Source organism: Phoca vitulina, unplaced genomic scaffold (assembly GCF_004348235.1).
Source record: "Phoca vitulina isolate PV1807 unplaced genomic scaffold, GSC_HSeal_1.0 scaffold7, whole genome shotgun sequence".
Classification (NCBI taxonomy): domain Eukaryota; kingdom Metazoa; phylum Chordata; class Mammalia; order Carnivora; family Phocidae; genus Phoca; species Phoca vitulina.
In genome coordinates, this window is record NW_022589710.1 from 45146662 (window position 1) to 45170931 (window position 24270).

The following is a 24270-nucleotide window of genomic DNA, read 5'->3' on the forward strand; positions in this document are numbered from 1 at the left end:
GCAGTATTTGGATGACGCAGAAGTGTCGCGCGGTTCGTGATTCCGGAAGAAACAAGAGCACGGCGTGAACATGGTGAGAGGAGGGTTTGAGAAGTGACTTTGTAAGACCACATTTTAGGGGAGCAGATTGAGCCCATCAGCCGTTGGCCAAATTTCCTCTGTATTACCCTTAATTGTTTTCATTCTGATTGTAGTTCTTAAACTGCTCGAGCGTTGCCTGCTGTGCTCTAGTGAGTGGGGACAGGAGGACCAGTTTGGGGCACAGAGGAGAAGAGGTGCTGGGTATTTGAGGGAAGAAGGGAAGGGAGTGGACAAAACAAGAGAAAGAACTCAAGAAGATACGATGTATTTCCAATTCTTTTAACTCTAAGATTTCTGTTTCAAGGGGAAGCAAAAGAAAGCAAGAAAGTATGCGACCATGAAGCGAATGCTTAGTCTCCGAGATCAGAGGCTGTGAGTATCCGGAATCAATCTATTCCCAAAGATATAAGAGTTAAGAGGGCATCAAGTAGTAAAAGTTTTGTCATTATGTTGTGTTTACGTTAAAAATTATTGTGTCTTGGTTTTATATAGCATAGGATAGTAGGCAAGTGTGTAACAGCCACTTAGATGCTGAGCGATTACTCTGGAGAAGGGGATGGAAATTAAACATTACTGAAGTGTTCGCTCTCTTCCACCGTTTTTATATATTTTATCTACGATATCACATTTAAGCCTCCTAGGAGTTTGGTAGGTAGGAATATCTTTGTGTTTTTGCCATTACACTTCTTATATTCCCCAGGGGAAAAAAATGTTAAAATTGTTGAAAGACGGTGAGGTCAGAGACCATGTTTGTCTTGTGTCCCCAGCACCTGCCACTTAAATACTTTTAAAAGAAAGAATGGGAAAACACCTAGATGTCTCCCATTTTATAAATCTTACAAGAATCTAAACCACTGTGGGAGAGTGAAATGACATTCCCTATTGTAAGCTTCCCTGCTTCAGTGAAGAACAAAGTTAGGAAATAAGGACTGGTCTTGGGGCACCTGGCTGGCTCAGTCAGTAGAGCATCAGACTGTTGATCTAGGGTGGTGAGTGCAAGCCCCACCTTGGGCCTAGAGCTTACTTTAGAAAGGAAGGAAGGAAAGGAAAGAGAGAAAAGAAAAAAGACTCGTCTTCATTGTGTTTAATAACCTTAGAACAAAGGAATGGCCTTCAGAGTTATTAAATTGTATTCTCAGCATTTAGTATGTATGTATTATGTAATTTTTAGGGAACTTGCCTCATTGATAATATTTTATTTCCAGTTAAGGGTTAAATTTTGTGTATGTATTTTTACATTTTAGCCTTTTTTAAGGGGCATATGGGGGAACCTTTTTCCTCCCTACTGTTGGAACATTTGAGTCTTCAGAAGATAAATGTCAGCCTGTTTCTTCACCGCATTGAAGTGGATTTTGATCCTTGATACAAAGAGCTTCTGACAAAGAAATGACAGTATAACTTTTATTTACCCATTAACAATTTTTTTTTTTTTTAGATTTTGTTTATTTGTCAGAGAGAGCACAAGCAGGGGAGCAGCAGGCAGAGGGAGAAGCAGACTCCCCACTGAGCAGGGAGCCCAATGCGGGACTCAATCCTAGGACCCTGGGATCATGACCTGACCTGAAGACAGATGCTCAACTGAATGAGCCACCCAGGCGTCCCCCCCCATTAACAATTTTTATGGATTATTGGCTAGAGATTCTTAAATTTCATTATGTTTAACTGATTAGTTACTTTCAGCCTACTTCCCACGCAATTATCTGTGCTATGGATATTAACATGAAAAAATCACAAAATAGGATTTCCTCTGTAAGCAAAAAAAAAGAAGAAAGAAGAAAGAAACTTTACATGTTGAATGAGATTATAACTGCAGTGATTTTTTTCTTTTGCATTTAATTTACTTTCTTTTTTCCTAGTAAAGAGAAGGACAGATTAAAACCTAAAAAGAAAGAAAAGAAAGATCCCAGTGCACTCAAGGAAAGAGAAGTGTGAGTAATCAAAAATTTCAAGTTTTCCTTTAAACGTAGAAGAGATATTTCAGAACCATAGAAGTCTTAGAAATCCGGGCTTTCCCTAAGCTGTTTTGTAAGCCATCTGTAAGTCTGGCACAACTATGCAAATGAAAGTGATATTAGTGAGCATGTATCCATTCCAGTAGTTCGAAAGTTTTTGGATTTCATGAAGCAGTGAAATTTCCCCTAAAATCTTAGGGATCAGATCTAGAATTATTAATTTTTCTTCTTTGCCAAGATCTTTCAAAAGAAACAGTTGTCACTGTTTAACAGATCAGCATTTGATGAAAGAATGTTTCACCAAAAATAGTGAGGACAAAATTTCAGGATAAAGGTCATTCCTTTTAAATAAATACACTTAATTTTATGAAACCTTATCATATTTTCTTTATTATCTCATTTTGCCCTAGATTGGTAATGGATATTTCGTCACAGGATTTATTAGGATTTATTTCCAATGAATAAGGAAAAAGGAGCTTAATCTATAGCAAACAGTTCGAAGCAGAACTTCATTTGCATTGTTGATATCAAAGCATCAATGTAGACATTACTTTGTGTTTTGTATCTTCTTCCTTCAGCCCCCAACATCCTTCCTGCTTATTCTTCCAATATAACACACAGCTGGGCCCACCTTACCACATCCTGGTTGATACCAACTTTATCAACTTTTCCATTAAAGCAAAACTTGACTTAGTACAGTCAATGATGGACTGTCTGTATGCCAAGTGTGAGTATCATACTTTTGCATTTCATGTTATTTGTACAGAGTAATTATAATTATCCAAATACATGAAAAGAGGGGAGTGGGGTCCTAGTTAGTTGGATTTCTGGTCATTTAATTTGCTCACTGTGGCAATGACCATTTTCGGTGAATTGAAATATAATGCAGACGTGACTGGGAGTAATTAAACCTCACAATCAGAACACACTTAGCCTGCTTTGATGTTGTGGACATCAATTTTGAACATGGGGTGGGCATTTTTTGTTTTAGAATTCTGGATTTTAAAATTCTGGGTAAATGAAAATTTATTACATTTTTCAGAATTGTTTTACATTAAGGAGGAAACATTTTCCATTTCACTCCATTGTGGAAAAGCTAAATAAGATATTTTGCTATTTATGGTCACAGAACTAGAAGTGATGCTGCTTAACATCTTAAGTTTATTCAGTTTCGTATTTATTTGCACCACAAAGGACCAGATGTAGTTTATTTCCACCTAGGTATGCAGTTTACCATTAGTAGCTTTCTCTTGTGTTTGGGTGTCCCCTCCTTCAAGTGATCTTCCTTCACTACCATGAGTAAGAAGAAGAAAATCTAGGCCATGTACAAGGGAATCACTTCCTAATAATGAGATCTGTTGCATTTTGTGGTGGATTTACATTTATATTTTTTCCAATCATCTAGTTAAAGGTACAAATGAAAACTAGACTTATACCTTGCCATAAAGAATAAATCAAAGGAAAAAATTTGCACGTCCTTTAATTTTTAAAGGATGCTATCTAATGAACATTTATAGAGTGATAGTAACGTAAATGTTGTTTATTGATTTATTGAAACTAATAAGTTTGGAAGATGGGCTAAGAAATGTGATGAGTAAGAGACCTAAATTCTTTAAATGCCATAAAATCAATAAATATAAAAGTGTATAAGTTTATTATATCAATATATGAAGGTAACCACCAAATGAGAAAAACAGCTAATGAAGTAAAATAGTGGTCTGTAAGGATCAGAATTGGTGGGTGGGAAAGGATCAAGGAACAGTAATTTTTTCATACAGACTTTTCCATATTTCTTTTTAAGCTACGTATATGTAATACTTTAATTTTTTTGGGCACCTGGGTGGCTCAGTTGGTTGGGCGACTGCCTTCGGCTCAGGTCATGATCCTGGAGTCCCAGGATCGAGTCCCACATCGGGCTCCTGGCTCAGCGGGGAGCCTGCTTCTCCCTCTGACCCTCCCCCCCCTCATGTGCTCTCTCTCTCTCAAATAAATAAAATCTTTGAAAAAGAAAAAAAAACAAAAAACTTTAATTGTTTTAAGCTTGTAGGAATAATAAAGAATAACCTGAACTGGGGGCCCTACCTGCCTGTGAGAGCGGACTAGGGTGGCCTTGGATGAGGGAAGACACTAAACTTTGGTAGACTTTTTGTATTCCCATGGTCTTTTTTATAACTATAAGTAAAGTGTGCTAGCTGCTTATCTAGGAATGCTGTGACCTACTTATAAATGAAATCAATGGAGGGTTCAGGCATGGCCCTTTGAAGGTGAATTGTTTCCTTGACTCTATAGTTCCATCACTATTATCTAAATGGTGACCATTTAGGAAAGCTTTCATCCTAGAGGAGTGCTTTTTCTAGATATGGATACCTTGGAGGACAGCTATAATGTGTACAGCTAAATGCTCTCACTGTGCCTTTTCTTTTCTTTTTTTTTTTTTGATGTAGTGTTCCATGATTCATTGTTTGCATATAACACCCAGTGCTCCATGCAGAACATGCCCTCCTTAATACGCATCACCAGGCTAACTCATCCCCTGACCCTCCTCCCTTCTTAAAATCCTCAGTTTGTTTCTCAGAGTCCATAGTCTCTCATGGTTCATCTCCCCCTCCGATTCCCACCCCCCTTCATTTTTCCCATCCTACTATCTACTTGGTTTTTTTTTTTAACATATAATGTATTATTTGTTTCAGAGGTACAAGTCTGTGATTCATCAGTCTTACACAATTCACAGCGCTCACCATAGCACATACCCTCCCCAGTGTCTATCACCCAGCCACCCCATCCCTCCCACCCCCACCACTCCAGCAATTCTCAGTTTGTTTCCTGAGATTAAGAATTCCTCGTATCAGTGAGATCATATGATACTTGTCTTTCTCTGATTGACTTATTTCGCTTAGCATAATACCCTCTGGTTCCATCCACATTGTTGCAAATGGCAAGATTTTGGTTTTGGGGTTTTTTTTTTGATGGCTGCATAATATTCCATTGTATATATATACCACATCTTCTTTATCCATTCATCTGTTGATGGACATCTTGGCTCTTTCCACAGTTTGGCTATTGTGGACATTGCTGCAAACATTGGGGTGCATATACCCCTTCAGATATATCTTTGGGATAAATACCCAGTAGTGCAATTGGTGGGTCATAGGGTAGCTCTATTTTCAACTTTTTGAGGAACCCCCATACTGTTTTCCTGAGTGGCTGCACCAACTTGCATTCCTACCAACAGCCTAGGAGGGTTCCCTTTTCTCCGCATCCTCGCCAATATCTGTCGTTTCCTGACTTGTTAATTTTAGCCATTCTGACTGGTGTGAGGTGGTATCTCGTTGAGGTTTTGATTTGGATTTCCCTGATGCCGGGTGATGTTGAGCACTTTTTCATGTGTCTGTTGGCCATTTGGATGTCTTCTTTGGAAAAATGTCTATTCATGTCTTCTGCCCATTTCTTGATTGGATTATTTGTTCTTTGGGTGTTGAGTTTGATAAGTTCTTTATAGATTTTGGATACTAGCCCTTTATCTGATATGTCATTTGCAAATACTTCTCCCATTCTGTCCGTTGTCTTTTGGTTTTGTTGACTGTTTCCTTTGCTGTACAAAAGCTTTTTATCTTGATGAAGTCCCAATAGTTCATTTTTGCCCTTGCTTCCCTTGCCTTTGGCAATGTTTCTAGGAAGAAGTTGCTGCGGCTGAGGTCGAAGAGGTTGGTGCCTGTGTTCTCCTCTAGGATTTTGATGGATTCCTGTCTCACATTTAGGTCTTTCATCCATTTTGAGTCTATTTTTGTGTGTGGTGTAAGGAAATGGTCCAGTTTCATTCTTCTGCATGTGGCTGTCCAATTTCCCCAACACCATTTGTTGAAGTCTCACTGTGCCTTTTTTGAAAACAAACTTATTGGGGCACCTCAAACTTGACTGGTGGCTCAGGCAGTTAAGCGTCAACTCTTGGTTTTGGCTCAGGTCATGATCTCAGGGTTGTGAGATCGAACCTGGTTTTGGGATCCATGCTGGACGTGGAACCTGCTTAAGATTCTCTCTCTCCCTCTCCACCCCTCTCTCCCTCTCTAAAAAAAAAAATAATAATAATAAATAAAAACTTATTAAGGAAAATACCACTTTCTGTAGTCTTCTATGTAACATAATACCTCAAAGGAAAGGTTGAAGAAACATTCAAGTACAGTACAAATTCAGTTACCTAGGAGATTCCTTAACTGTTTTTTTTTTTTTTTTTTTTTTTTAAAGATTTTATTTATTTGACAGGGAGAGAGAGAGAGAGAGCACAAGCAGGGGGAGCTGCAGAGGGAGAGGGAGAAGCAGGCTCTCAGCTGAGCAGGGAGCCCGATGCGGGGCTCGATCCCAGGACCCTGGGATCATGACCTGAGCTGAAGGCAGACTCTTAACAGACTGAGCCACCCAGGCGCCCCTCCTTAACTGTTTTTAAGCTCTAGCTATTTAATTTTTCCTCACTTGCCTTTATACCCGAAGGAAGACCTTTATCTTCCTCTTCCCTTAAAGATGCCCCTTTGACCTTTTCATAGCTCCTGGTCCCATTTCTGCCTGATATTCCAACAAGGGAGGATAGTTAGCTTTCCATCAGCTTTCTTTTCTGCCCATGAGTGCTCTTCCCTGTTACCTTCCCTTTCTTGATAGTCCTCTTCCTGGGCCTACTTTCCTGCTCCAGATGCAAGCCCTTGCTTGCTTTACTGCTACATGGCTCTGAAATTGATCCTCTTAAGGTGCGTAATGCCCTCTGATTCCATGACTGTCTGATCTTACTGATTTCATATCTCCATTTTACAACTGCTTTTTCTTCTGGACATTGTACTTAGTTTAAAATTTAACTTTGTCCACATTCAAAAATATTTCTGTACTTGTAAAAAAAAAATCTAGCATAAAAACATTAAAGCTCCCTATAATGCCTTTCCCCAGAGAGGGACAGTTTTTATTTTTATTTTATTTATTTTTTATGTTTTTTTAATAGGCTCCACACCCAGCGTGGAGCCCATTGCGGAGCCCATTGTGGGACTTGAACTCATGATCCTGAGATCAAGGCCTGAGCTGAAATCTAGGGTTAGATCCTTAACTGACTGAGTCACCCAGGTGCCCTTCTAAAACTTCGTATACAATCTCTGTGAATTATAGGTTATTTTTGTTTATTTTATTAATGAAAATGGATCATAGATTATTTACTATTTGTCTTTGTGCCTTTTTTAACAGCTCTGAGATATAATTCACATACCATTTAAAGTGTATGATTCAATGGCTTTTAGCATATTCAAAGTCAATTTTAGAATATTTTATTATCCAAAAAGAAACTCTGAACCCCTTAACCATCATCCCCAACCTTTCCCATTTCCCTCCCTAGACAACCACTAATTTGCAGTCTGTCTCTATAGATTTGCCTATTTTGGACATTTCATTAAAGTGAGATCATATAATATTTTGTCCTCTTCCATTTAGCATGTTTTCAAGGCTTGTCTGTGTTAAAGCATGTATCAGTACATACTTCTTTTCATTACCAAATAATATTCCATTGTGTGGCTAGATTACTCATCCATTTTTTCTTACTTTTTACATTGAACAAATAACAAATATATCTTTTTTTTAACGGTTTTTTACTTATTTGAGAGAGAGAGAGCGTGTGCACACACGAGCTGGGGTGGGGGATGGGAGAGCAGAAGGAAGGAGAAGCAGACTCCTGCTGAGCAGGAAGCCTTACGTAGGGCTCCATCCCAGGACCTGAGCCAAAGGCAGACGTTTAACCAGCTGAGCCACCCAGGTGCCCCTTGAACAAATATATCTTGAACGTTTTGCTGTGTCAGTATATATAGTGGACCTCATTCTTTTTTTTAGTTTACATAGTATTTATATGATTTTTAAAGGTCGATATCCTATTAGATATTTTGGATTACTTGCAGTTTTTACCTTATTATAAATAAGGCTGTTTTAGTGAATATCTATGTGAATATGTCTCTGTTAGGGTAGAGTAATTCTTTAGGATACATTTCCAGAAGCTGTATTACAATATCAAGGGGTATGTATATTTTCTTATTTTAACAGGTATTGCAAAATTGCCCTAAAATAGTGATACACATTTTTACACCTACTTAGTGTGAGAATACCTGTTTCCTCAGTATTGGGTATTTTCCTTGTTTAATCTTTGCCGCTCTAATAGGTAGAAAATGAAATATTGTTTCAATTTATAGCTCTTTAATTAGGAGTGAGATTGAGCACGCTTATGCTCATTGACCATTGTGTGTCTTCCTCTATGACCTGAAGTGTATGAACTGAAATGTAGCATGGTGGTTAAGAATCCAGTCTATACTATGGACTCTGAGAAACAAACTGAGGGTTCTAGAGGGGAGGGGGGTGGGGGAATGGGTTAGCCTGGTGATGGGTATTAAAGAGGGCACGTATTGAATGGAGCACTGGGTGTTATACGCAAACAATGAATCATGGAACACTACATCAAAAACTAATGATGTGGGCGCCTGGGTGGCTCAGTTGGTTAAGCGACTGCCTTCGGCTCAGGTCATGATCCTGGAGTCCCGGGATCGAGTCCCGCATCGGGCTCCCTGCTCGGCAGGGGGTCTGCTTCTCCCTCTGCCCCTCCCCCCTCTCATGTGCTCTCTCTCTCTCATTCTCTCTGTCTCAAATAAATAAATAAAATCTTTAAAAAAAAAAAAAAAAAAAAAAAACTAATGATGTATGGTGATTAACATAACATAATAAAATAAAACTAAAAAAACAAACAAAAAAAGTCTATAGCCTGACTGTCTCCGTTCAAATCTCGGCTTCACCATTTGCTTCTACTTATTTCTTTGTGCCTTAGGTTCCTGATCTATAAAATGGGGATGATAATAATAACAATGCTACCTGATAGAAATTATTCTGAATATGAAGTGAGCTATCCTCATAAAGTGCTTGGCCCAGTGTCTGGCAAATAGCACATAACTTAAGCTATCATTAGAAACTCTTTGTATTTTAAGGAAATTCGCCCCTTGATGAATGTGTAGAAATATTTTTCCTAGTTTATTTGTATTTTAATATGACTTTGATAGCTGTCAAACAGAAGTGTTTTGTTTTTATGTGATCAAATTTACATTTTCTGATTAATTGCATGGTTTCTTTTAGTTCATATTTAAATTTTTTTCCATCTAGAATTTATTTTAATATAGAAAGAATGACAGGGATCTAGCTTAATTTTTTTCCCCCAGGCACATTCATGACACTTTATGAATCTGTAGTGTGGGGTTGGGACCGTTCGGTTCTCTAGTCTCCTCATCAAAACGGATTTTATTCACCTCTAGTTCTCATTGTTCATTTCAGTGTGTTATTCTGTCATTCCAGAAGCCTCATGGGTCTTTTAAAGACTCTCAGTGGGATATAATTTAGAGAGTAAAACCAAAGTTTCTTTACAGGTTCTGTTATTAATATGTATTTTTTTTTCCTGGCAGGTATCCCTTGTATAACTGACTGTGTAATGGCTGAAATTGAGAAACTGGGGCAAAAGTATCGAGTGGCTCTAAGGTAGGAAGGAGCTAGTCTAGATTGGTATACTGAAGATTCTTTTGATCCTCCTTCATCTATTTGCTGTGTGATTTCTTGGATAATTAGTTTAAATATAAAAAACTAGTTAACTATTTATGATCAAGAAAGCAAACATTTGAAGGTTAAAGAATTTTAAGCTGAAATTTTTTTTTTAAAGATTTTATTTATTTATGTGAGAAAGAGCATGAGCCGGGGCGGAGGGGGGGCAGCAGTGGGCAGAGGAGAGGGAGAAGCAGGCTCCCCCCTGAGCAGGAAGCTGGCCGGTCTCTGGGGCTCTATCCCAGGAGCCCAAGATCATGACCTGAGCTGAAGTCAGACACTTAACCGACTGAGCCACCTAGGCACCCCTAAGCTGAAGTTTTGTGAATGAAGTTAGGTAGTCATATTGGTCTTGTAGGCCTCCTTTTAAGTTCCTCTAGATTTCCAATTAGAAGGTGTCTTTTTATTAGTTATCTAGATATCTCTTTTAGAATCTCACACTTAAAGGATTCACATTCTGAGTTTTGAGCTTACTCTAGAAAGTACACTTGAATTAAAAGTAGTGGTTCCCAAAGTATGGTCCATCGACCCATAGGAGAACGGAGATCTTTGCAGGGAGCTTAACAAAACTATTTTCATAATAATATCAAGACGTAACGGTCTTTGTCACTGTGCTGACATTTATACTGATGGCAGAAATGCTGGTGCCTTAGTACCAATCAAGACAGTGGACCCAAATAATGTTAGTAGACTTCGTATTCTTCACTGCCACTCACTGGCAGTTAAAAACAAAAAACAAAAACAATGCAGGGGTGCCTGGCTGGCTCAGTCGGTAGAGCATGCAACTTTTGATCTCAGGATTATAAATTTGAGCCCTAAATTGGGTGTTTTAGAGATTACTTAAAAAAATAAAATCTTGGGGCGCCTGGGTGGCTCAGTTGGTTAAGCGACTGCCTTCGGCTCAGGTCATGATCCTGGAGTCCCTGGATCGAGTCCCGCATCGGGCTCCCTGCTCAGCAGGGAGTCTGCTTCTCCCTCTGACCCTCCCCCCTCTCATGTGCTTGCTCTCTCTCATTCTCTCTCTCTCAAATAAATAAATAAAAAATCTTTAAAAAAAAAAAATAAAATAAAATAAAATCTTAGGGGCACCTGGGTGGCTCAGTCGTTAAGCGTCTGCCTTTGGCTCAGGTCATGATCTCAGGGTCCTGGGACCGAGCCCTGCGTTGGGCTCCCTGCTCAGAGGGGAGCCTGCTTCTCCCTCTCCCACTCCCCCTGCTTGTGTTCCCTCTCTCACTGTGTCTCTGTCTGTCAAATAAATAAATAAAATCTTCAAAAAAAAAATTTTTTTTTAAATAAATAAATAAAATAAAATAAAATCTTCAAAAAAAAGCCCCAAAACAGAGTCCCTTAAGAATATCCTTGATGAAGCAGTAGAATTTGTTGACTTTGTTAAATTTCGACCCTAGAGTACACGTCGGTATTCCTTGTGATGAAGTGTAAAATATACCTACAGCATTTCTGTTGCATACCCAAAGAGTCAAGCTTGCCTTAGTGAAAAGCATTTGTGCTTGTTTGAGTTGTGAGCCAAACCAGCTGCTTTTTCATGGAATATCATTTTTATGTGAAGAATAACTGACAAACACTGATTTTTCAGACTATATTTTGCAGATAGTTTCTCAAAAATTAATGCAGTGAATCTGTTACTTCAAGGAAAACAACTTAACGGTATTAGTTGCCAATGATAAAATTCAAGCTTTCAAGTGAAAATTAGAGTTTTGAGTATATGTGCTGCCGAAGCGAGCACTGAAAATTGGAGTTTTGAAAAATCATGAGCTTATCACATTCCCAATACTAAAGACCTTTCTGTTGAGACCACTGAAGATACTGAGTATGATTTTTTTGGTATTGTATAATGAAATGTGTTAATATTTGGGAAGATTTGTGTGATTCAATGAGTTGGTATTTTCCAAATGATCAATGAATATTACAAAATCATGCATGGGTAAAAGATTCAATCAAGGTCCAAGATGTACCAGTGAATTTGTGCGTCTCTTTGTGTGTCACCTTTTAAGTTATAAATTAGGTACTGTAAAATTCACCAAGTTTAATTGTATAATTTGCTGGGCTTGGCAAATGTGTACAGTTATGGAACCACCATCATAGTCATGAAATAGAACATTTCCATCACTCCAGAAGTGTGATTCCATTTATATGAAATTCCAGAAAAGGCAAAACTAGATTAATAGAATATAGTGGTTAACTGGAGCTGAGCATGAGAAAAGTGGATTAACTGCAAAGGGACACAAGGAACTTTTTGTAGTGACAGGAATGTTCTATATCTCAATTATGGAGATAGGGACATGGATATATAAATTTGTCAAAACTCGTCAAATTTTACACGTACTATCAGTGAATTTTATTATATTTCATTTATACCTAATAAAGCTAGTTTTTTTAAAGGCGAAGAAAAATGGGAACCCAATGTATAAGAGTGGTAGCACTGTTTAGCTGAATGGGAAAGTGATAAACTATTAAAATATTGATTATCACTGTGGAAAGAAACAAAACTGGATTCTTACCTCTTTCACAAAAATCAGTTCCAGGTAGATTAAGTATCTAGACTTTTATAGAAAATATAGAGACTATCTTAGTGATTTTGGAGTGGGCAGGGCTTTCTGAAGAAGTCCAAACCATAATGGAAAACTAATCAATCTGACTATATTGAAATCGAATACTGGGACACCTGGGTAGCTTCAGTCGGTTAAGCATCTGCCTTGGGCTCAGGTATGATCTCAGGGTCCTGGGATCGAGCCCCTTTTAGGGCTCCCTACTTAGCAGGGAGTCTCCTTCTCCCTCTACCTCTGACCCTCCCCCTGTTTGTGCTCTCTTGCGCTCTCTCTCTGTCAAATAAATAAATAAAATCTTTAAAAAAAAAAAAAATTGAATATTACTTTATAACAAAAGACAGCATAAACAAAGCAAAACAATAAGTCACAGATAGAAGATACTAGTAATGCATATAATCAACAAAGGGTTTATTTTCAAAATACATAAAAACTACAAATCCATAAGAAAAAGACAAAATCTTTAAATTCACAAGGAGATATCATTTCATACCCAGCAGATTGGCAAGAATTGAAAAGTCTACTTAACAATGCCATGAATAGTTGGGACTGGAGACCAGTGGGAATTCTCATATTCAACAGATAAGGATGTAAAGTGGACACTTTGGAGAGCAATTTGGCAGTATCACTGCAGAAAGTTCTGTCTTCCCAGCCCTGTTTCACTCTCCTCTGCACAAACACTCTCTCCCTACCAAAGATGTGCTTGCTCTTCCCTGAACACCAATGAACCGTTTTATAGATGGTTGGTGCCCTGTTTGGAACATGCCTGCCCTCACTTTGCGTGGAATATTCTTTCGTCTTTATTTTATTTAATCTTCATATAATTTTTTTTAAGTATACCAAATTCACAGTGACTTAGCTCTGAACTACTGCAATATGGAATATTTTTCTTGCACTTGGTACCTATGTGCTGCCTTGTAGTTTTATTCAGTTTGTTACTCATCATTATGTAATAGGAAGAACATGGTTCTGGGAATCACAGACTTGGGGTTTTTCTTTTTTCAAATTTGTATGAAAATAACATGTTTGATTTATTTATGGCAAACAATATAAACATGTATATACAATAAAAAGTAGAAGTCCCCCGGCATATTCACACTTTGTCCATTCTTCCACCCTAATGGTAACAACCGAGAAGGGTTAGTGTATAATTAGTATATGTTTTTCCAGACCTTTTTTCTAAGCAAATGCAAGTGTAGAGAAAGACAGTGAAAGAGATTTGTATTTCCTTAATTGAATCATATATGTATATTGTTCAGTGACTTTTTTTATTCAACAGTTTGAATTTTTTTGAGTTTGTTTATTCAACAAGCCTTCCATGTTGGTACAGATAGCTCTGTCTCGTGTTGTTTTTTTTTTTTTAAACAGGGTGGGCATCAAAATATATTTAACTTTTACCTTGCTGATGGATATTCAGACTATCTGCAGTTTTTCACTATTATAAAGTGTTCTGTAGTGGCCATCCTTGTGCCTATATTCTTGCACATTTGTGTAAGACAGCTTCTAAAAGTGAAATGGTTAGGTTAAAATTGTTTGGTTTTGAATCCTGGCTTTTCCCACCTGTGTACTTAGAACAAGTTAATTAATCTCTCTGAATCTGCTTCCTCGTTTGTAAAATGGAAACGTAATTCAAAGTTCTGTGAAGATTACATGACCTAAGGCACACCAGCTTCTCTCAGTTGTCTTTCCAATTAGAAGATAAGTTGCAGGAGGTGAGAGGTGCCTTAAAATCTCTACATAGATCAAGTCACTCTTATTTCACAGATAAAGAGTCAGAAAGTTATCCAATTGCCTGAATTGTTGTTAATCCAGTTTTGTAACCCTTTAGGATTGCCAAGGATCCAAGATTTGAACGATTACCATGCACACACAAAGGAACCTATGCAGATGACTGCTTAGTACAGAGAGTAACTCAGGTATCATCAGTTTTTAAATGTTGACTTTGTGCTTCACAGGAAGCGTAGGTGCCCTTATTTACTTGAGGAAGTGGATTGGAAATGTATACTCTGACTGTAATGGGAAAATCACAGGCTTGGGGAGGAGACATGGATTTCAAATCTCAGCACCTGCATTTAATTGGGTATGTGATTTGGGGCACTTACTGATTCTTTATTCCACCAATCATCTCTATAAAATGCTTTAAGTGAGTGAGTATACATATAATATCAGGTTTCACCTCCCTGTGAATCAGAAATCATCCATTTCCATTATTCCCCCCATGCAGGAATTTTGTTCCTCTCCACCATGCCTAAGCAAGTGTTTCTCACTTACATCTGAGTGTCCCAGGATGCTGTCTTACAAGTACCTGGAATAACTAGGTTTTTGATTTTTCTGTTCTGGCCTCCTTGTCAAGCACCACAAGAACTTCTGCCATTGATTGCCCTTACTGGAGCCTCCTCTGCTGGGGATAATCATCTTCATCTGGTGACCACACTGCCATCCCTTTAGCCACTCCATCCCATGGGTGGAGACAGCATTTGCCTTAACTTCCCACAGCACAGCTGACACCAGGCTACAACTCTTTTCAAAATTGAATGGGAGATTGGGGTATGTTGGAAGTAAAATATAATACAGCTGGCAGCTAAATGGTACTGCTTTCAGAACTCCTAGGCTCAGACTTGTCCTGGAGATCCATTCTGGCTTCATGGCTGAGGAAGTAGCCTACCTCCACCCCTAGGAGCTCTCAGAGTAGGCCCAAGCCCAGAGATTCCAGGAAAGGCAAAAGCTGTGCCCTCCGGTCTAAGGCATTTACTCTGCCTTTGCATTGAGTCTTTTGGGGTGTTTCCCCAAACCAAGAAATCATCTGCCCTAAATGTGAAAGTCCCTTCCACTTATGAGACAAAAAACAATTTGCAGCTTTTAAATAATTTTTCTATCTTCTCCCCCTTAAGATTCTTAGAGCTACATTCCCTCTTGGCAACTTGTTATGTGTTTTATAAATATGAACTCCTAGATCATAGTAGGTACTCAACAAATTGTTAGAACCTTTCCTTTGCTAATTACTGTGAAAATGAGTAATTCTCTAGATTAGCCAGTGTACCATTATTCAGTATCACTAAGTAGACTCAATGTGTGAACACTCAATGGTGTCTCTTACAGCACAAGTGTTACATTGTGGCCACAGTTGACCGGGACCTTAAACGAAGGATCCGGAAGATCCCTGGAGTTCCCATCATGTACATTTCTAACCATAGGTGAGAACTATCTCTTGGGGGAAGCGATTAAAAGTATATAGCTGATATCAATTAAAAATGAGGTCAGGTTATAGGAAGATTTGAAAGCAATTGTTATATCAAAGGCTCACATAGTTATATTTGAAGAAATGAGACAAAGTAACAAGAACAAGGGCAAAAGATAAAACTACGATTTGGGAATGAGGCAGACATTCTCATGCTACAGTAAGATTACTAGAAGAAATAGAGATGTGTAGCTCTAAATACAAAGCAGTATTTGAAATTAAGCTAATCTTTTTGGCCAGAAATATCTTTTTTTTTTGAAAGCCTAGTATATGTGATCAGCACCTTATCTGGGAAACTCAAAGCTTATTTAAAAAAAAAAACAAAAAACTGATCTTTATCCTACTTGGATGTTCCCATGTTAGTGCTCAGTCTATTAATGTCTCGCTTTTCAACCTGGGAAGAACACAATATAGTGGGAGGAGTTGGGCTTACCTAGACTTAGTGCCTGGCTCCCTCAACTTGTTAACTTTCTGACTTTGAAGAATAAAGATATTAAAGTCAGCATTTTGCTATAAATCATTCATTATGATATCCCTTTAAAATGTTCCCACTGACAAAAAGGATTCATAGTGGGGAGGTGAAAGTGTTGCAGTCAGTAAAGGATGGGTTTTTAGGTGGGTTCTGGATCCACCTTTCTTACCAGTGTTAATTTTTTGTCCTGATCAGGTACAACATTGAGCGGATGCCAGATGATTATGGAGCCCCTCGGTTCTAATTCTTAAAAGATAGAGTTCCTCTGCCTTCCTTTACCAACTTTTTCTGTTGCCCGTTCGTATTAGCAGTATGCTGTAGCATGAATTATTCTTCTTACCCATTTGCTCTGTTATGAGCTGACTATGGTTAAAAACACTCACTTTTTGATGTTTTGAAATTGGTATTTTGTATCATTTTAAATATTGTTGCATCTTTTTATAAATCAGATGATTGCTCATATAATTTGATGGTTGTTGTTTTATATTGATTTACTCAACAAATACTTATTAAGGTTATGTTAGGTACTTAATAAGGTAGGGTCTTGCCCTGAAGACATTCGTATTATTATAGGGGAAAAGAGAAACATATATATGAATAAATATAGTAATATAATGGTGCCAGGTTAAAAGTATGAGGGAATAGACCTGTATGTGAGAAAAGAATGATTTCTTTCTACTTGGTTAGAATGGGGAGGGAGGGAAGGCTAGAGGTAGTAATATTTGAGTTAATCTTTAAAAATGAGTAAGTGCTTACCCAGTATATGAAGTAAAGAAAATGAGGCATAGGAAGCATATGAACAAAAGCACAGAGACATGGATGTTAACATGGAATGATTGCTTGGCCTGTGCATACAACTACTAGAAGGTTTTTCTAACTAGAACATAGGGGAAAGAGATCGTACCCACATCTGAGACTCCAGGGGTAGGAGATGGCTGCGGGGGGGGCCTTATATGACATGCTAAAGGGTTTGGACTTGATTGTGAGGTCAACAGGAGCTTATTAAAATTTTAATTAAGGTGAATAACAAGATCAGATATTTTAAATGGTCACGAGGTAGTGTAAGAATAGACAAATAGATCATTGAAGTAGAATAGAAAGTCCATAAACAGATCGATATATTTATGGCAAGTTGGTATATTATCAAGATAGTATTTCAAATCTGTGGGAAAAGGAAATTTTAAGGCCAAATAGTGTGGAGTAATTCTTAGTGGGGTTAGAATCCTGATTCCACCAGTTACTATCTGTATGAGTTGGGCATAGTACGTAACCATTTGGTGCCTTCCTTGCTCCCTCTTGAAAATGTGTTGTCTAATTCTCAAAACAAACCTGGTAAGATGGAATGAAACCGAATAGTACATGACACAATTTAATTATTGTTCAGTAAATGTCAGTGATTATTATAGTATCATAATGGGGAGTTGGCTATCCATCTGAAAAAAGTTTTTGTATTCCTACTTCATATCCTTCATAAGAATACATTTCAAGTGGATCAAAGATCTGAACTTTTTTTTTTTAAGCTATGGAAGTCTTAGAAAAAACACAGAATGCCTATAATCTTTGGATAGAATTCTTAAATAAGATGGAGAATGTAAAAGCCATAAAAGAAAAGATTGGTAAGTGTGACTATATTAAAATTACAGATTCTGTGCAAGGCAGCCCCCCCAAATTAAGACAAGTGGCTGACCAAAAGATCTTCCAATATATATAACAAGGGTATGAAGAAGTGAGTAGTCATGCAGTGCTGAGAAGAGTGCAGATAGATATAACCGTTTTAGACAGAAGTTTGGCAAGAGACATTAAAATAAAAATTACAGATACCCAAGGAGCCCAATTCTATTTTTGGGTTATTTATAGCTTTATACAGGTGATTTTCTTTAATATACATGGTTAGTGTGACGTAAGTGCATAAGTACAATATAAATGTGTAAAGAAACATTCACACATGGGAACAAGGAAGCATCTAGAAGCGTCTTATTTCACCACTGTTTATAATAGAGAAAAATTGAGAAGAATGTAAATTCCCATCAAAAGAATCTTAACTATGTTACATCTCTACAGTTAACCCTTGAACAATGCAAGGGTTGGGGGACTGATGCCCCACACAGTTGAAAATCTGAGGATAACTTTTGACTCCCCAAAAACTTACTAATAACCTACTCATGATTGGAAGCCATAGTGGTAGCATAAACAATTAATGCATATTTTGCATGTTATATGTATTATACACTGTATTCTTATAATAACATAAGCTAGAGAAAAGGTTAAGAAAATCATAAGGAAGAGCAAATATTTCTAATATTTCTAATACTGTATATAAAAAAAAATCCATGTATAAGTGGACCCATGCAGTTCAAATCGATATTGTTCAAGGGTCAGCTATACTGTGGAATGTCATGAGCATTTGAAAAGAAGTAGATTTAAAAATGGGCAAAAGACTTGAATAGACGGTTCTCTGAAGAAGACATACAGATGGCCAACAAGCACATAAAAAGATGCTTACTATCACTAATCATTAGGGAAATGCAAATCAGAATCACAATGAGATACCACTGCATACCTATTCAGATGGCTACTATTAAGATTAAATAAATAATGAGTATTGACAAGGATATGGAGAAATTGGAACTGTTGTGCACTGTTGGAAATGTAAAATGGTACAGTCACTAGAGAAGACAGTATGGCGATTCCTGGAAGAATTAAAAATAGAATTACCATATGATCTGGCAATTCCATTCCTGAGTATATACAAAAGAATCGACTCAGGATCTTAAAGAGATATTTGCACATCTATGTTCACAGCAGCACTATTCACAGTAGCCAAGAGGTGGAAGCAATCCAAGTGTCCATCAATAGATGAACGAATAACCAAAATTGGTATATACAAACAATGGAATACTATGCAGCCTTAAGAAGGAAGGAAATTCTGACACATGCTCCAACACAGATGACCCTTGAGTAAGTGAAATAAGACCAGAAGATAGATACTATGATTCCACTTACGAAGTACCTACAATAACTGAATTCATAGAGAAAAGGTAGAAAGGTGGTTCCCAGGGGCTGGAGGGAGTGGGGAATGGGGAGTTTAATGAGGATAGAGCTTCAGTTTTCCAAGACAAAAAGATTTGTGGAGATTGGTTGCACAACACTGTAAATGTACTTAATGATATTGAATTATATACACTTAAAAATGGCTAAAATGGTAAATTTTATGTATATTTTACCACAATTAATAATAATCAGAGCTATGTTACTTACTTGACCTAATGTTAAAAAGAAGCAACTCGTAGAACAATTAGGTATGGTGTGATACCTGTTTTACTTTTTTTTAAACCACAAAATTATACAACTGTTTATATGGTAATATACATATATGGGTAGTAAAAGGTCTGAAAATAATTCTTTTCCTACCCTCCCTTCTCTGCTAACAGTATTCCTCTTAGAGAAAACCATTGTTATAGGACTGGATTGTGGCTCACTCCTACCCCAGCACATAATATGGATGTTTCATCTTCCTGGTTAGACCAATCAGAATATTCTTATTCCCTTTGCCATTGCGATTATTTCAAACCTGGGAGATCAAACTCAAGCCAAATAGTCTTAACCAGAGCTTTTACTGGAAAGTTGTTCTCTTTTTCTGTGGGACTGCTGTTAGGTAATGTATGCTTTGAAACTGAGTGATCATATCTGCCAATACCTTGGAAAAGCCAACCTGGTTTTTACTTAGATTGCATAGTCAAACTTAATCCTAACTAATGTAAGATATATGTCTTCTCAACCAACAGAGAGAAGAAATGAAAAGGGGAACTCAATCATTAAAAAAAAACTCAAAAAAACAAAACAGGTTTTGTCAAAACCCAATGAACTGCATCACTGGAGATTTGCATATTTTGCTATCTGTAAATCGAAAAAGGAAAAAGAAAAAAAATGCAGAAGAGGGGAGGGAAGAAGAAATAATGGTAAATAGAAAACATAAAGTAAGATGGTAGAGAAAGGTTCAAATGCACAGTAGTCATGATGAATGTGACTAAATAAGTTTTCTTATTAAAAGACAAGTGCACAGGGGTGCCTGGGTGGCTCAGTCGGTTAAGCGTCTGCCTTCGGCCCAGGTCATGATCCAGGAGTCCTGGGATCATGTCCCACATCAGGGTCCCTGCTCAGTGGCGAGTCTGCTTCTCCCTCTGCCTCTGCCTCTTCCCCCGCTCGTGTGTTCTCTCTCTCTCCCTCTCTCAAATAAATAAATAAAATCTTAAAAAAAAAAGACAACTGCACAGGTTGGATATTTTTTAAATCTTATGACTGTGTGATATTACAAAACACGCCTAAAACAAAATGACACAGAACAGTTGGACATGATAGGAAAATACACTTACTGCACAACCCAGTAATTCTACTCCTAGGAAATCTGTCCAAGAGAAATGAAAACAATATTCACACAAAGACTTGTACACCAGTGTTTATATTATCTTTATTCATAAAAGATAAAAACTGGAAACAACCCAAGTATCTATGGACAAGTAAATGGATAAATTGTGGTGCATTCACACAATTGAATACTATTTAGCAATAAAAGAAAAGAACTGATACAGCAACATAGATGAATCTTAAAATCAAGTTGAGCAAAAGAGGCCAGACACAAAAAAATACATACTATACGATTCCATTTATATGAGACTCTAGAAAAGACTAATCTATAGTGATGGTAAATCATTAATTACCTGAGGTGGGATGGCAGGTTGGCTGTACAGATACAAAGGAATTTGGGGGGGTTATGGAAATGTTCTGTATTTCTATTGTTGTGATGGTTACTTGGATATATTGATTTGTCAAAATGCATTGACATGTACACAAAATGAGTGCATTTTGTTGTGCATAGCTTATACTTAGGTAAATTAAAAGATGGGAAAAGATAACAAAAAATATGCTGTTTGAATATGCAATATGGAAAATATAGAGGGTTTTTTAGTGGCATAATGTCAATTTTATGAACAGTCCATGTACACTTGGAAAGGAGGTACAATCCCTATTATCAGGATATTATCAGGGTAAAAGTTTTGATATTTATCCATAAGATCTACTTGATTGTTTAAGTCTTCTGTATCTTCTTATTTTGACTCTTTGATCTGTCTCAAGCTGAGAGGAATGCATTAGTTTCCTAATATTAGTATGTTTTGTTTATTTCCCCTTGTACTTCTTAAAGTTTCCACTTGATGAAAGTTGCTACTGTGTTATTTTGTGCGTGGGTTCTCATAACTGATATATTTCTTGTGAATTGTAGCGTTTAGCATTATATTGTATCCATTTTGTCTCATTTAATGCATTTGGGCCTGAATTCTATTTTTTCTGATACTAAGAACAGGATCTCTGCTTTCTCTTTCTTTTTTGTAATGCATTTGCCTTATATACCTTTGGCTATCCTTTTATTTTTAGCCTTTTTTGTGAATTCCTTATCCCGAAACCGAGGTGACCTTGTGTGGCTTATCTTGTAGACAGAATTGCTGAAAACCAGTCATTTCTATGTGCTCTTTTTTCTTTCTTTTTCTGAGTGAGAGTGTTCACTGTGGTTGTCCTGTTCCTGTTCCAGCAATTGTGTATTTGGTATATGAGGGCAGATAATTTGCCCTCTTGGTGCATAGGTCTTTAGATCAAAAAAAGCCACACCTCCTGATAATGATACTACTAAATACAGTACATAATGATATACTACATATACATATGCTTTACCTAGATATCCTGGACTTTGAGCATGATGTCATGACTGGACAAGATTTTGAGGATGTCTCTGTGGGGAAGGGGGGTTGGCCTCTGGTAAGGAAAGTGAGAAAGTGAGCTCAATATTTGGTAACTAAAAGGGTGGAAGTGTAGCAGTTGATTTGTGCTGTTCAGCAAATATTTCCAACTCTCTGTTCTATGGACCCAGGGTAGGACTGCTCTTCCCCACCAGCTTTGAAGTTAGGTGTGGCAATGTGAGTGAAGATGACATACTCATTTCTAGGCAGACACTTTAAAAGTCATTGTGTGATTAGCTTTGCCCCCTTTGTTTTTTCTTGACAGTCATGAAAACAAAGATGGAAACTTGCTTTGCCTGGATCCCAGCCTAATGATGGGAATATTGGAGTGAATGATAAATAAGCATTTGTTATTTTAAGCTATGAGATTTGGTTGGCTTTTTGTTTGTTTTTATTACTGTAGCATAACTTAGCCTGTATCAACTGATAAAGCACATGTTAAAAAGTCTGGGTTAGAATAATTAGACAAGAAAAAGAAATAAAAGGCATCCAAATAGGAAATGAAGTAGTAAAATTCTCTCTGTTCACAGATGATGTGATCTTATATGTAGAAAGCCCTAAAGAAACCATTTTTTAAAAGTTTTTATTGTAATTCCAGTTAACATACAGTGTAATATTAGTTTCAGGTGTACCAAAGAAACCACTTGTAAACATGTTAGAACTAATTAATATTTCAGCAAAGTTTCAGGACATAATATCAACATGGAAAAATTAGTTGCACCTCAGTATACTAACAATGATCAATTCAAAAACAGAAATTAAGAAAACAATCCCAGTTTACTATAACATCAAAAAGGATAAAATACTTAGGAGTAAACCTAACTAAGGAGGTGAAAGACTTGTACACTGAAAATTACAAAATGTTACTAAAAGAATCAGGGAAGATACAAAGAAATAGAAAGACATCCTTTTGTTCTTGGATTGGAAGACTCAGTATCATTAAAATGTTCATATTGCCCAAGCGATCTACAGATTAAGTGCAATTTTTATCAAAATCCCAATGATATTTGTTTGCAGAAATAGTAAAAAAAATGCTAAAATTCATATGGAATCCCAAGGGATCCCAAATAGCCAAAACAATCTTGAAAAAGAAGAACAAAGTTGGAGACCTCACAATTCCTGATTTCAAAACACACTACAAAGCAATACTAATCAGGACAGTGTTGTACTGACATAAAGACAGAGATACAGGCCAATGGAACAGAATAGAAGGCCCAGAAATAAACACTTGCATATAATGCCAAATGATTTGTGACAAGGGTGCTAAGACTGCACAATGGGGAAAGGACAGTCTCTTCAACAGATGGTACTGGGGAAAACTGGATATGCACATGCAAAAGAAGGAAAAATAACTCCTACATCATAAAAAAAATTAAAGTAGATTAAAGACCAAAACATAAGACCTAAAACTAAAAGAACATGGGGGGGAAACTTGAGGACATTGGATTCGGCAATGATTTCTTGGATATGACATTAAAAGCACAGGCAACAAAAGCAAAAATAGAAAAATGGAACCACATCAAATTTAAACAGTTCCTTCTTTCAAAGGAAACAATCAATGGAGTGAAAAGGCCAACTTTGGAATGGGAGAAAATATTTAGAGATCATACATCTGACAAGGGATTAAAATCTGGAATTATAAGGAATTTCTACAACTCAACAACAAAAAACCAAATAACCCAATTTAAAAATGGGCAAAAAGACTCGAATAGACAATTATCTGGAGAAGATACACAGATAACCAATAAGCACATGAAAAGATGCTCAACATCACTAATCATAAGCAAGGTGCAAATTAAAACCATGGTGAGATACCACCTCACATCCATCAGGATGGCCACTATTCAAAAGAACAGAAAATAAGTGCTGGCAAGGATGCAGTCAATATGCGATTAATTGGAACACTTTCACTGTTGGTGGGAATGTAAAATGGTACAACCACTATGGAAAACAGTATAGTGGTTTCTCAAAAAAATCAAAAATAGAATTACCATGTGATCTGGCAATCCCACTTGTGTGTATATATCCAATAGAATTCAAAGCAGGATCTCAAAGAGATACTTGCGCACCCATGTTCATTACAGCATTATTCACAATAAGCAAGAGGTGGAAGCAACCCAAGTATCCACTGATGGATGAATGGATAAAGAAAATGTGGTATATTTGCACAACAGACTATTATGCAGATTTTAAAAAGAGGGAAATCCTGTTACATTCTACAACATGGATTAATATCAAACATTATTCTAAGCAAAATAAGCCAGTCACAAAAGGACAAATACTGTATAATTGCACTCATCAAGTATCTAAATTAAGCTAAAGTCAGAGACAGAGAGTAGAAACATGGTTGCCAGGTGCAGAAGAGAGGGGGGTAGGGGACATTAGTGTTTAATGGATATAGAGTTTGTTGTGCAAGATGAAAAAGTTGTAGAGATCTGTTGCACAACAATGTAAATATACTTAACACTCACAAGCTGTACACCTAAAAATGATAAAGATGATAAATTTAATGTGATGTGGTTTTTAGTACAATAAAAAAATAGATGTAAGATCAAAGCAATACACAGTCTGAAATGAAAGTTTA

General features: G+C 37.1%; 1 protein-coding gene across 2 annotated transcripts; it reads left to right on the forward strand.

Moving 5' to 3' along the window:
- Positions 1-18171, forward strand: FCF1 (FCF1 rRNA-processing protein). Of its 2 annotated transcripts, none has more exons than XM_032405581.1 (8): positions 1-73; positions 386-453; positions 1938-2009; positions 2612-2760; positions 9491-9563; positions 14016-14103; positions 15287-15381; positions 16093-18171. In XM_032405581.1, the coding sequence occupies exons 1-8, from the start codon at positions 71-73 to the stop codon at positions 16139-16141; spliced, it is 597 nt and encodes a 198-aa protein (XP_032261472.1). In that variant the 5' UTR covers positions 1-70; the 3' UTR covers positions 16142-18171. The 2 variants fall into 2 exon arrangements, with proteins under 2 accessions (XP_032261472.1, XP_032261473.1); XM_032405582.1 differs by lacking the exon at positions 1-73 and adding an exon at positions 80-230 and having other exon boundaries at positions 16093-16364.
- The last annotated feature ends 6099 nt before the right edge of the window (positions 18172-24270 follow it).